The 15,221-nt window shown below is 35.3% G+C and overlaps 1 protein-coding gene across 3 annotated transcripts in view; it reads left to right on the plus strand.

Annotated features, from left to right (window-relative positions):
* LMO3 (LIM domain only 3) overlaps window positions 1-14,034 on the plus strand; it is a 63,621-nt gene extending 49,587 nt beyond the window's left edge. For all 3 annotated transcript variants that reach the window (XM_019961492.2, XM_070790018.1, XM_070790017.1), the window contains 2 exons: window positions 361-486; window positions 11,143-14,034. In XM_019961492.2, the coding sequence (XP_019817051.2) occupies window positions 361-486; window positions 11,143-11,248 (232 nt within the window). In that variant the 3' untranslated portion in view covers window positions 11,249-14,034. The remainder of the gene's footprint in view (window positions 1-360; window positions 487-11,142) is intronic.
* Window positions 14,035-15,221: the final 1,187 nt, after the last annotated feature.

Raw genomic sequence — 15,221 nt, forward strand, 5'->3', positions numbered from 1 at the left:
ATTCAAATGGGTTTCTTTTCCAACGAAAATATTTAATAGGAGGCATTGAGATCAAAGTTATATTGCTTTTATATTTTATATTCTAACAAGTAGAAGGTTTTTGCTGTGAATTCACCCCTGTTAACTTCTGTTCGGTGCAGTTCTGTAAGCTTCCTAATGTATTTGTCTTTTCCTTTTCTTCTCAAACAAGATATGATTTTCATCAAGAAAGGTCAACTGAGTATGTATCACTGAAGAATATTTATGTATACATGTAGGACTTGTGTATTGATAGTTTTACAAGGTATTATTAGCATCTTTTCTGGTCACCAAATCAGATTTCCCTGGAAGAGTCTGAAAAAAAAATGTTTATTGTTCTAGGCTCTTCGGAGTAACAGGAAACTGTGCTGCTTGTAGTAAGCTCATCCCTGCCTTTGAGATGGTGATGCGCGCTAAGGACAATGTTTACCACCTCGACTGCTTTGCATGTCAGCTTTGTAATCAGAGGTAAGCACAGTTCATTCTGGCTTCTAAAAAAATGGTAAATCTCCCTTTGCTGGCTATGTGTTTAATGGTGGGAATTATTTTAGTACCCTTTACTTAAAGCAACTTATCTCAGCATTTTTGTTTTCTGCAACAACTCATTCAAGGCCAGAAACACATCACTGAGAAGGAGAAAGGTTTCATTATCCTTCTGTCCCTCAAAGAACTGCATCATAGAACAGGATATGATAGGAGATGAAAACTTAAGTGTATGAAAACTTTATAGAAAACTTTCTCTTCTTATTCATTCTTTTCTCTTGTTTTTCTTTTAAAAAGTAAATTTAAAATATCTTTACTACTTGAGCAAACAAATTTTCAAAGGAAAACATACAGAAATTTGTGGCAAGCAGTGTGTATTCATCTTATTTTCCTTGTATACAGTTGCTCTATCTCTTGATTTCTTATCTTGAATTTTAAACTTGTTGTATATGTACTTTTAAAGTTGCTTCAAAGCTCTTTGGGAACTAGGTTGATATAGTTATCAGTATCAGAGAAGCAGCATTGAAGGATGGAAAGAATGTTACAGAAGGGATCTAGAAACCTAAATTCCAGTCTGGACTCTCACTAGCAAGGTATATGAGCATAAACCAACCATTTTAGTCCTCTGGACCCCAGTTTTTTCCTTTATAACAAAATAGAGTTAGATTTGTCCATTTCAGAGAACTCTTTCATCTCAAAGTGTTATGATTTCATTCCATTTTTTCTAAAGTGAAAAGTATAACTTTTATTTCTAGTCGGAGCTATATACTATGATACCTGTTTTATGTGATAAATGCAGAGGATACTAGAATATTAAAAGATACATCATCAAAATACATTTCAAAAATTACTGTGCTTGATGGAGTTTAATGAAAATAAATTCAGCACGTGGGTGAAAAAAACCTGAATGTAATATTCAGTTAGTTTTGTCCAGTTCTCAGTTACTGTAATTGGCCTTGTTTCAATGCAGTATCTTCTTATGAGGTGCTGTAGAATAGTGGAAAGAACAAGTGTTTACAGTAATAACTGGATTCAGATTTCAACCCCACCATGTACTGGCTGTGCAGGCTTGAGTTTGTTTCTTAATTTCTCTGAGTTTGGTTTGTGCATCCTTAAAATGCAGACAATAACGCCTATCCTGCAGATTTTAAAAATTAAATGAAAAAAACTTACAAATACGAGGAATATAATAGGTTCTCAAAAATTAGTTTTTACCTTGATATCTATGATTTATTTTTAACCATATAATATTTCACTAACTTGGTTTTTACACAAGATATCTCTTGCTAAATGTAGATGTTCAGAATGTTGCCCGATATACTTCACGATGTATAATTGACCCAGGAAATAATTCAAGAAGTTACCCTGCAGCATCTTGATTCTTCCCAGTAGATGTTTGGAATCATAGTAGGTTGATTCAGTCTATAATGACATTTAGCCAAAAATAAATTGGCATATGTACATATTTTTATTATAAAGATAGGAATACAAAAATACAAATACCCGCACATCCTTACAGATTCATTACCTTGCATATGTATGTCTTAAAGGTGTATTAATACTAAATTTAGAATTTTTTTGTTTACTTATCAAATTGATCCACTAAACATTTACTAACAATAGAGGTATCTTTCTATAGCTCTAATATTTACTGCTTTTCTACTTATAGAATGTTATAGATTAATAATGGAAAATTTAGAAAATAAAGATGTAAAATAACATTGTCCCGTGTCTCACTACTCTGAAAGAAATTATTTCAATGTTTGGTGTGTAGCCTGTCATACATTTTTCTATGTACATATGACAAGTGATACATAACATATGCTTTATATTATACCCACACTTAAACATCTTAAAGGAAAGTAGCAAGGAAGAATCCTAATATTTGATACTTGTACTTTTTCATTAATATAGTGAGCCTTTTTACCTGCCTTTAAAAATTATTTTATGATAGTTTAACTTTCTTGTGTTCAGCTTTATGGATAGAGCCTCATATATTGTTAAATCAGTCTTTTATCATCAGATGTGTAGGTTTTATCTTCTGGTTTTTGTATTATCAGTATCATCAATTTAATATGGACTTTATAAACAAATACTCAAATCTGTGTCAAGCTAAATTCGCAAGCACATGGTTAATCAGACAAAGCATATAACAGTTTAAGGTTTATGTTGTATAGTGCCAAAATGCTCTCCAGAAAAATTATACCAATTATCCTTACTCCAGAAATGAAAAAATAATGCATTCCTTTATAGAAGTTCTAACACTGGGAATTATTATTTTTAAAGATATCCTTGTCACCTTGAGGGTGAAAGATGACATCTTATTATCATTTTTAATTAGCATTTATTTGATCACTAGTGGCCCTTTGATATTTTTTCTATTAAGAAACTGCCTGTTTATTCCTTTCATCCATTTTTCTATTAAGGCAGACTTACCTATTTTATCCATGTTCTACACAGAAAATTAAAACATCATTCAAATGCTAAGCCCAGCCTAAATTCTATTATGATGCAAAGTAATTGTAGGTTGTTAATGCTATTTACAAATCGTATATCAATTTTATTTCACCATTGAAATAAAAAGTTGCATTCACAATTAAGTTTGTCTTCTCAGTGGAACTCAGTCAAGTAAGACAAATACTCCTAAATTTTGACTCTAAAACTGTTCACCTTCTTATTGCTGCAAAATACTGTTCTAGTATCATTATTAAAGTACCTAATATATTTCTGTGTGCGCTTCATTTATTACATGCCATAATGGGACTGCATATCTTTAGTGCTGGCTATGCACAATTAGCACTTAGTTATTGTCTTGTCACTTCCATCCCTACAAGACAAACTCCTTTAATGCAAGAAGTCAGCTAATCTTCATCAGTCAAGCAAAGCAGACGAATTGTGTTACTCTGAATCCAGAAGGTTTTCAGTACAGGAGACTCTCCTTTTACATTGATGTTTGCTTGGGGAAATCTCCCCAGTAAAGCCATTCACCACAGGAGCCTGTACTCATAGTAGCCGAATCATTGTCCCAGTACTATACCTTTTCAAGGGACACACAAAATCAATGGGTAATTTATAGGCACTTTCCCTTAAGCAGACTTTCTGGATGCTGAAATTGTGATATTATAAATGCTTATGAGTATTATTTAGCAGTGGGAGTCCCTGCTGGCTCAGTGGTAAAGAATCCGCTGGCCAATGCAGGAGACATGGGTTCGATCCCTGGGTTGGGAAGATCCCCTCGAGAAGGAATTAGCAGCCCACTCCAATATTCTTGCCTGGAGAATCCCATGGACAGAGGAGCCTGGTGGGCTACAGTCTATGGGGTCACAGAAGAGTCGGACACAACTCAGAGATGGAACAACAATAAGAACAATCATTTAGCAAGCCATTTCATCTTAACTTTTAAATCAAAGTATCAGTAAGATATAAAGCATTGCTGAATGTCTAAAAAAGATAGTAAAAGGACTTCCCTGGTGGTCAAGTGGTTACAACTCTGCACTTCCCCTGCAGAGGGTGGGGGTTCCATCTGTGGTTGGGGAGCTAAAATAGCACATGCTGCATGGCCAAATATAAATAAGTAAATGACATTTTTGAATAAGGTAGTAGTAACAGTGAACTGTCAGGATTGGTGGTCTTCTCTGTCCTTCAAGTAAAAGGGTATGGCTAAAAATGGGCTTTTTAGCTCTTTTTCCCCTGGGGCTCAGATGGTAAAGAATCCACCTGCAATACAGGTGACCCATATTCAATCCCTGGGTTGGGAAGATCCCCTGGAAAAGGAATGGCTACCCACTCCAACATTCTTGCCTGGAGAATCCCATGGACAGAGGAGCCTGGAGGGCTACAGTCCATGGGGTTGCAATGAGTCGGACACAACTGAGTGACCAACACTTCTTCACTTCATGGCTAAAAATGTGTGAATCTGAATTTTAAAATATCTCAAAACATATCTATTTTGAAAGGACCAGAAGAAGATTATTTTGAGCACCTTGTATGATAACTGTAATCTTATTCAGAATTGGGAAATTCTGGTTAATTTCTTAAAGATGAGTAACCCCCCCCCCCGCCCCCGGAACATTCTAGAAAGCTAAGTGATGGTTTTATAAGAGATGAGAAAAAAGTGCTCGTTTATAATGAAATGGCCTCAAATATATATAACTGTGTGACATTTGGAAAAAAAAAAGAAAGCACTGTGCTAGGCTCTGTGGAAACAGAGGTGAATAAATTCTAGTTTCTGTCTTAGAGGTGTTCAGAACTATAGAACAGACTGGAGATCAAAGAATCACAGAAGAGAAGAGTGTAAATATCTGTTTACTAAATATACAAAGCAGATCTATACTGAGGGAAGAGAGGTCTGTCCCTTATGTCCTTCTTATGAAAGCATCAAAGGGTTGATGTGCTGGATTTTAAACGATTCTCTAAGACTGCTTAGGGTGTAGGAAGTGTGTCTGGGGAGGTGACACAGCCTTGGTGCAGTGAGGAAAGGGTTTTGCAGATAGATGGAGCAGAGGCAAGACATGGAGGTGTGAACCCATGGAATATGTTCTGGAAATGATCAGAGGCTCAGAGATGGGTAGTTGTGGAGTAGTTTGGTGAGGATATGGAGGAGTAGGGAACAGAGAGAGGAAATTGTGAAGGTAAGAAGTCAGTGAACTAAAGTCAACATGAATCCAAATTTAAATTATTCATCAAAAAGAGCTCTGTTATTTGAAGTATTCAGTTCTAGAGTAAGTCTGTCTTTACCAACATTTATGGAACACCCACTTCAAGTGGTAGTATAGTTTATGGTGGTATTTCAAAGGGTTCAAACAAAATTTAACTCATGGTCATTTACCTCAGCACTACCACTCTGAGTGGGAAATCTGTTACACATTCATGAGAGAATTTGAAATGCCACAGTAAATGATACACCAAAAAGTAAGTGCTTTGGAAAAGATCAGAATGAGTTGATGGGGTCAGGGAATACCTACCGAAGGAACGGAAACTAAAAAGTCTTTATTCATTTATTGAAGTATGTGCGTGCTAAGTCATATAGTTTCTGTGTAATAGTATGTAAGTTACAGGTGTACAATATAGTGTGTGATCAGTTGCTTCAATTGTGTCTGATTCTTTTTGTGACTCCATGGCCTGTAGCCTGCCAGGCTTATCTGTCCACAGTGTATTCCAAGCAAGAATACTGGAATGGGTTGTCATGCCCTTCTCCAGGGGATCCTCCCGACCCAGGGATTGAATTGTGTCTCCTGCATTGGCACACGGGTTCTTTATTATGGAGTCACCGAGGAAGCTCCAATATTGTGATCCACAATTTTAAAGGTCATACTCCATTTAAAATTATTATAAAATATTGTCTATGTTCCTCATGTTGTAAAGTATATCCTAGTAGCTTATTTTATACCTAATAGTTTGTACCTCTTACTCACCTATTCCCATATTTCCCCCCCAAAAAAGAATTTCTATTAAGTAGGTAGAAAAAAAGGAGAAATATCCCTGAGTAGGGAACAGCTAAGCAAAGAGGAGAAGACTGTCAGTAGCAAATAATAATGGTAGCAAATTCTCATACAGTGCTGATCAGACATTGTTTTGTTTTACATGTGCTAGCTCATTTAGTCGGAGAAGGCAATGGCACCGCATTCCAGTACTCTTGCCTGGAAAATCCCATGGGCAGAGGAGCCTGGTGGGCTGTAGTCCATGGGGTCGCTAAGAGTGGGACACGACTGAATCGACATAGCAGCAGCAGCAGCAGCAGCTCATTTAGTACTCAAAATAACCCAGAAGTAGTCACTATGATTAGCCTCATTTAACAGATGAGGAAATGAAAGTATAGAGCATTTAAATAACTTGCCCAAGATTGCACAGACAGAAAAAGGTAGATTCAAAATTTGAACCAAGAAAGTCTGATTTTTAGTCTCTGGACTCAGATCCAGTATGAGGACCCTGGCCTGTTTCAAGGTGGGTATTTTCTTTGCTGACTGTAGTGGTGGTTTACTCGCTAAGACGCATTCGACTCTTGCGACCCCATGGACTGCAGCCTGCCAGGCTCCTCTGTCCATGGGTGAAAGGCGCTCAGTCATGTCCGACTCTTTGCAACCCCATGGACTATACAGTCCATGAAATTCTCCAGGCCAGAATACTGGGGTGGGCAGTCTTTCCCTTCTCCAAGGGATCTTCCAAACCCAGGAATTGAACCCAGGTCTCCCACATTGCAGGCGGATTCTTTACCATCTGAGCTATAAGGGAAGCTCCTGTCTAGGGGTAAGTGGATATAAATGTGAGTAGATAGAGTGGAGTTAAGTGAGGTAGATATTAAATAATTTATAGCAGGATTTGGGATACGGGTAGTGTAGTTTGGTACAGAGAAGATTGTTTCTGTGTGATGACAACTATGCTGTCATTGGGAAAAGACAGTAAATTTGTTCACAAGTGTACAATGAGTGTATAACTTCCACTTCTTACTGAAGTACAGTATCAAAATCTCCACTTTTAGTAGCAGAGGTATGCTAAATAGGACAGTAGAAATATTGTAGATATGGACTAGATTCCCTTTCTTTCCAAAGTGCTGTGGAAATGGAAATTAATTATAATTGACAGTCACTCATCTTAGGGAAGTAAGATGACTAAGTTAACATTTTCATTCTCAGAAAGGATGTCACAAATGAAGGCTTCCTTGCAGAGGCATTTGATAACCTGTTCAAAACCACTCTAAGCCCCACATTTTATAGGGATAATTTCTTAATTATACTTATTGTCTGTACTTTTCTAGTATCTAAGACCATATGAATTTAACTATAGTTACTCCAAAATACCAGGTAATTAATTCTATGATTAATTCTTAAACATTAAGATTAGATGGTTTAATAAACTGATGGGACATTTTTTTATTCCTTAACATATTTTTTAATGATGCTGGAATTAATTGAACTGACTGTATCACAAGCAGTTAGGGTTAGATTATAGAAAAGAATGTGTTTATTTTCAAGAATTTTAGCCTGACCTGTTAATATACATACATTCAACATCCTCTGGCCATCACTATTTTTATAATGTTTTTCTGCAAATGCTAAATCGCGTTAGGATCTGGTTATAGAACATTGGAAATTAGCCTTTCTTACAAAATCACAGTTGTAGATCATTTTGTTAGATGTCTGATAGCTGCTGTGTTGCTGTTTCTCTAATTTTGTCGTGTTTGTGTATAGAACATTTTAAAGGAGGATATTAGCTCTTGTTGCAAAGCAATCATAATCAGCTCTTAACCAAAGCTTTCAAGGCTGTTTTAAGTTTTATGTATGTGACATTCCTCACCTGTGTTCTGTTTCATTTTGACCTTTAAGTATAAATTGATACACACATAAAATGTACTTTATCCAGTTGACAACATATTAGTAACAACATATTTCAGGAAGGAATGTTTTAGATGAATTCCATTTATATCTCACTGAATGATAGGCACTCTTTTTTAAAGATTATTTAAAGATTGGCAACCACAAGTCCATACTTTATTATTCTGTTTCTGTTTTGTAGATGTTTATTGTGTCATAGTTGAGATTCCACGTGTAAGTGATATCATATGATATTTGTCTTTCTTTGCCTGACTTAAGTCACTTAGTATGATAATCTCTAGGTCACTCCATGTTGATGCAAATGGCATTATGTCATTCTTCTTTATGGCTGAGTAGCATTCCAGAGAGAGAGAGAGAGAGAGTGTGTGTGTGTGTGTGTGTGTACACGTACCATATCTTCTTTATCCATTCCTCTGTTGATGGACATTGAAGTGTTTCCATATCTTGGCTATTGTGAATAATAAAAACTTGAATCTTGAATCTAAAGAGATCAGGGTGCTTTTCATTCCTCTACCATACACGTTCTAGCTATGGAACATTGAGCAGGTTTTAAAAATTCTGGAGAAGGCATTAGGTTTTTCATCTGAAAAGGACAATGTTAATATTTTATCAGTTGGATTTAAGGAATAAATGCAATGACTATATCTATATACATGTCCAGCCTTAGTACATGGTAAGTACTTTACAAGAGGTGTCTATTTTAATTACCTACATTCCAAACATTGAGAGAAGGCTTTGCATACTGTATTTCTCTACTCTTTACTATCAACTTACAAAAGTTACTGATGTTGAAAACAAAAATCCTGAAGTTTCATTTTTAAAATCGTGAGTAGAAGACTGGGATTTGAACTCAATCCATTGCAAATGTCTCTCTGCCTTTAATATACTTCTTATTGTACCATTTCTACTGAGCTGGTGATGGACAGGGAGGCCTGGCATGCTGCTGTCCACAGGGTCGCAAAGAGCTGGACACGACTGAGCAGCTGAACTGAACAGAACCATTCATTGATGTAACTGTTTCACCTTACCCACAGAGAAATGACTCAGAGAAAGTATGAAATACATCCTATATCTTGCATTGGGTAGGTGAGAACCACAGCACTCAGTACCAAATCCCCAGGCTCTCGGTTCAGTGCTTTTGTTGATATAATTACTCTGACTTTATTAATCTACAAATAAAATTACCTACATTTCAAGGCCCCTGAAGGTAAGAATGGCATGACACAACATGGCAAAATAAAATGTTTTAAAAATGACATTTTTATTTGACAGCAATAGAATTTGGAGACTTATTTTAAAAATTAAAGCATAATATTAGACAGTACAGAGTTGAAAAAGTATTTCTAGTTTAGTTGGTTTTTAGGAAAAGATAAGATTCAATAACATCAGCTGGAACACAAGAATATTTTATTAAAATTATTTTTGATGTGATAGTTTATTAATTAGTTAATTCAAATTAATTTCATCATTAATATAAAGTGAAAAATTTGAACAGTAATTAAATGTATTCTGCATGTTATTTTATATAATCTCACATAAAAGAAAAGTATCTAATTTGGCTATTTAGGCCTGCCCAACAAAAGAAATATTTCCTTTTATTCAACATAGCCTAATGATCAGGATAATCTACAAAAACTGGTTTATCCAAACACCACTTTTTAAGCACAATATTTCATATTTATAGTTTGCAACTAATAAAAAGAAGATATACTTGAAGTCCAGACTTGAATGTCCATTGTATCCAATAGCCTTGACCACAAACAACTGCAGGATTGGGCATAGTCTGTACTTTCAATCAGCATCATCAGCAGGCAGTAATCCTGGGGAAAAAAAGGTAAATTCCACAAATAAACAGACCAATCTTCCTTTAAGAGGAAAGCTAATTCTTTTCAATCTACTTTTTTTATTACACTATTTTCCCCTCTATCTACTTAGCTAGAATAAGGATAAATTTCCAAAGCTACCCAGTTGGAAAATAAATAGGTTCACTGTTTGTCTAGCATTCCAATCTTTGCAAATGTAAATCAGCCCAACTGCTCCTCATTTAAACCTTCAACTTCACAAAACATTAAAGTGTGGCTTTCACGACACAATTTAATCTATCCACTAAGATTTCTGCCTGAACATCATTTGAAATTGACTATCTGATAAAGAGAGACCACTATCAAAGGTCAGTGAGGTCAACTTGTACAATTACAAGTAGTTTTACTGGGTCAACTCTACCAGACACTGCTGTTTGAAGGTTAAATTGTTACAATTAAAAATATATACAGATCGCCTTAGAGTTACTTTATTGTTAAATGTACCGGAAACAGCACGGGCATTTATTTCTGACCTTAATTGTGTCCAAAGTGTCACCACTGGGAAATTATACAAAAAGAGCACTTATTAAAAACATTATGATCTTGCACATTAAACAATGCTTTATAGAATAAAATTTATAATTAACTACTAGAGACTAGTTTATTTATCACATCAGTATTAAGTTCATCAGGTTACTCCTTTAGGTCTAATTGGAAGTGCTCTAAGAAGTCCACTTACTATTTCATAGTTAGTGAACTTGCCACAAACAAAGCACCATGGCCCAGCATCTAAGTCTGATGCTAAAACAGCTTTCAGTTCAGAACAATCACTTCCAAATTACCAGAATTTAATCACATTTTAATAACAGGAAATAAAAGGAAGCTTTAAATGAGAAGCTCTAAAATTGGCTATTCCCTAATCATTTGATTCATTTTAATGTTTTTACTTTTTTTTAATAAGGTGGATAAATGGGCAGTGATGAAAGCTTCCATAATCACTGCCATGAAATATTATCATTCTTTCTTTTATGTGTGTGTTAGTTGCCTAGTCATGTCCGACTCTTTGCGACCCCGTATGCTGTAGCCCACCAGGCTCCTCTGTCTGTGGGATTCTCCAGGTAAGAATACTGGAGTGGGTAGCCATTCTCTTCTCCAGGGTATCTTCCTGATCCAGGGATCAAACCCAGGTCTCCTGTAAATGAGTGTAAATACACGTTAGTTCTTTTTTTTCTTTCCAATATATGAAAAAAATATGACCTTTGCTGCTCAAGGTGTTTTCCTCAATGTTCTTATGATTTTTATGTATAAAAGTAGGATCTTAAATTTTGTGTGCAGTGTTTTATTAAATGACCTGGATGGTTTAATTTTGACAATAAAGGCAACTTTCTAAGCCAAACTTTCAGACTCAGGGAATTACCATATGAAATGATGATTAGGAAAAGAAATCTTCAAAATTAGAGATCTGAATGAAGTCATCTTAACCATTTTATTTTTATAAATATTTTCAGATTTTGTGTTGGAGATAAATTTTTCCTAAAGAATAACATGATCCTTTGCCAGACGGACTACGAGGAAGGTTTAATGAAAGAAGGTTATGCACCCCAGGTTCGCTGATCTATCAACATCACCCCATTAAGAATACAAAGCACTACATTCTTTTATCTTTTTTTTGCTCCACGTGTATATACGAATTGACACGGGAACCAACTGAATAGCGTAGATATAGGAAAGCAGGATGGTTATGGAATAAAAGGCGGACTGCATCTGTATGTAGTGAAATTGCCCCAGTTCAGAGTTGAATGTTTATTATTAAAGAAAAAAGTAATGTACATATTGCTGGATTTTTTTGCTTGCTATTCGTTTTTTTGTGTCACTTGGCATGAGATGTTTATTTTGGACTATTGTATATAATGTATTGTAATATTTGAAGCACAAATGTAATACAGTTTTATTGTGTTACCATTTGTGTTCTGTTTGCTTCTTTGTATTGTTGCATTTAGTACAATCAGTGTTTAAACTTACTGTATATTTATGCTTTCTGTATCTACCAGCTATTTTAAATGAGCTGTAACTTTCTAGTAAAGAACTGAAGATCAAATCTCACTAATGATACGTATAGATTAAACACGTCTATCATCATTAAAAATACAGAAAAAGAAAGACACACAAAGCATTTTAGCAACATCCACTATTATTGCCGCTATGATTTAGAGTCTTTATCAGTGTTCTCATTTATAACCCCCTATTTTCAGGGGGTTAAAGATCAGCTTTAAAATAATGCATAAGAATTTCATCTTAAAGCACTTTCATTTTTTACCAACGTGAAAAGTGCCATTTTTAGAATAACTTTAAAGCTTAACAGTTTTCCTTTTAATATCCTTTTTTGTGCTCTTTACCTAGTCAATGGCTTTGTTTTGTTTCCTTCAGCGCCATTCACCCCTATGTGAACTAGTGCCTTTGGGTATCATTTAAAAATTTTCCAAAGGGTTACTTTTAAAAAGTGTTACTGCAATTATGAGATAATCTTAAAATGATAAATTTCTTGTGCAAATTTTGCCCAGACCTCTCCATAAGAGCTAAGGGTATAATAACATTATGGCTTGAAACATTTCTGGCACTAAAAGGTTTTGAGTGTGAATCTACTGAAATCATGATAATGCACACTGAAGCTATGATGATATTTGAGGATTGAAGTCACTTTTGATCAGAGCAACATAGTGCTCACAGAATCTTCTAGAAGAAGAGAAACAAAGGGATTGATAAAAAGCTGAGAACTGGTGATTATATATTTTTCTGTATTTACCTGCCACTTATTTTAATGTTCCAAAGTGAACACTTTCAAAGTTTGATGTGTCTTACTCTTCATTGCTTTCTCTAAGTAATTACCATTCAGAATTGATCACACTTAGGCTGAAATCTGTCATTCCATTTTTGAAAGGTGAAAAATTATTCCCTTACCTACATGATAGCTGATAAAGAAGAACGCTTTCTAGAAAGAAAAATTATGGAGACTGATTATTTAAATTACAATTAAGGAAATAAAGATGAGACTGTGTTCCCTTCTTCTGGGTTGTTCACACTTTGCTTCTTTGCTTCTGCTCCCTGTATTCAAACTATTCAACAGACCTAATTCCACAACAGGCACAATGAAGCATATTTTACTAGAGCAAATTTTAGTTCTGTGGGCTTTCTCTTTTTTTATATATATATTGATCACTTGTATAGGAAACAATATTTCCCAGTGTTAGTTGCATCCCTGCTTTGTCCTGCCGAATATGCACTGCAGATGAAAATTAAATGTGATACCTGAATTCTTGATTTGGGGCCAAAATATTAAACTGAAAATAACTCTGGTGTGGATTTGAGTTGTTTTAAAACAAAGCTTTACTACGAACATGCGTGTGGATCTGGATATTGCCTCTCATTTTTAGGAAGATGGTTATGTGAAAAGTGAACGGTATGTATTTTTACAAAGGATTCATGGTTAAGAGTGTTCAAGTCATGTGTCTTCCAAATTTGAGATATACCCCAGAGATATTTCAAGAATAGCAGTATGCGGTCCACAAAATTATTATTTTAGCCTTAGAAACTTACATTTGTTTCATGGAAAGACTTGCATAGCCAAAACCAAAAAAACAAAACTGAACAAATGGGAGGAAGGTGGGGGAAATATGTGACAAGTGGTTTTACTAAAGCAGCCCTCCTAGTCCCCATTAAGAGTTGTTTGAAATTCATGTGAATGTAAAATTCGAATTGTCAGTATCTTTTTGCAAATGATCTTTTTTATATTTAAATGATTTTGCATATGTTTATCAATATGTCAAAATACTTGTAAATTGGGAACAAACTTCTCTCAGCTTCTTGACGCTGTTCCTTTATTCCTGCCACCCAAAGACCAAACAAGGTTTTTACTGCCTTTTCTTTTGCTTAATCCTTTGGGAATTCATTCTTATGCTTTTTCTATAAACAAAATGACTCACCTGGATTAAAGATTAAGGCCTTAATCTCTTTAGATTATCTTTAATCTCCATAAGATGGTGGAACAAGATAGAAATAGGCCATCTGACAGCTAATTGCCTGAAAATAGTAGCATTTTTGACCTGAAGTACTAAGCTTATTGTCTTGACTCCTCAGAGTCCCTGAACTGTTGTCAACTTTCCTCTTTGTGTTGTGTAACCCTGACGTCATTTAGCTTATTGTCTGAAGGCTCCAGTAAGACACCTCCGATGGAGTTTGGTTTCCTCAAGCAGCGGAAGCTGCCTACCTGCATCTCGTGTAGGCTGACTGTGATGAAGGACCAAGCTCCTCCACCCACCAGAGTGCTGGCTGAGTTGAAAAGCTGACCTGTGTTTGTAATTTCACTTCCATCTTGCTTAATAAATATCTGCTGGCTTCTTTCATTCACTTTTTTATATTTGGATTTTTTTTTTTAATAAAAGGGGCATCACACTATTTGATTGCACTTAATTGGCAAAAGTCTAAGATGACATCTAGAAAGCATAATATGCAAAAGGAATAAAAATGTATAAGGACATTTACTTTCAAAAGGTATTAATAGATCAGAAGCAGAAAAAAGTACCCCAAATGCTTTCTCCAAATGTCATATGCAGGATCTCCAATCCAGGTAGTTTATTGCTATTTACTTCTGTGCGGAAAATAAAACTGTCAAAATGAAGGTAGCAATTGGTGGGTATAAATTTGTACGTTTATACAAATTTTAAGTGATCTTTCTGAAAGCAACCATGTTGCTCTTGTCAGACTAAATTTCAGATTTTCTCGCTCCTGCATAATGAATTAAAACACAGAACTCAACTAAATCCTACCTCTTCAAGGAAGAAATGTTTTACCTTCTCTGAACCAAGGTGCTGAAAATTACATCTGTAGTCAAACACACCATTCACAAGTGGTTTCCTTTTAACTGTCACTTGAGGCAAACCACTCTCTGACTAGCCACTTAAACAATTTCATAAAATGATACAGGCCAAACATATTTAGTGTTAACTTAACTATGTTAGGAAAACAATCTGCATGTTTATTGTAATAGACCATTAACGCTGAATACAGTTTTAGCAAAAGCCCTTTGATTATTACTTTTTCTTTAAAAATGCCATTACAGATACTTCCTAAATGTGATTTTAATGCAAGGCAAGGTAAATGGGAGCAAAGCTTTAATACAGCCATTTTTTCACGTGACATTAATTGAGTACCTACTATGCGACATGTCTTGCCCTGGGTCCTCAACCTCCTGAGGGTTGCCTTAGGATACTTCCTACGTTCCACCACCTTAGGGAGTGTTAGCACTGATTTGTCCTTATCTCAAACCTAGAAGCAATGAGCACACAAAAGCACATACCATCTTCTACCTATTCAGCATGTCATTGATACGAAAGCCCCAGAAAATATCTCAAGTAATCAATGTGTTCAGAGAATTATTTCACACAAATTACTCATTAACTCAATAGCACATAATAAAAAAGAACATCAATTAATTAATGAGTCACCCTCAGATCACTATGATGACAATAGCGCTCTGTTGAAACAGCCATTATAAATGGAGCTGCCTCCATTCATTGTTTGCAATTGGCCT

This window comes from Bos indicus, chromosome 5, assembly GCF_029378745.1.
Source record: "Bos indicus isolate NIAB-ARS_2022 breed Sahiwal x Tharparkar chromosome 5, NIAB-ARS_B.indTharparkar_mat_pri_1.0, whole genome shotgun sequence".
NCBI lineage: Eukaryota > Metazoa > Chordata > Mammalia > Artiodactyla > Bovidae > Bos > Bos indicus.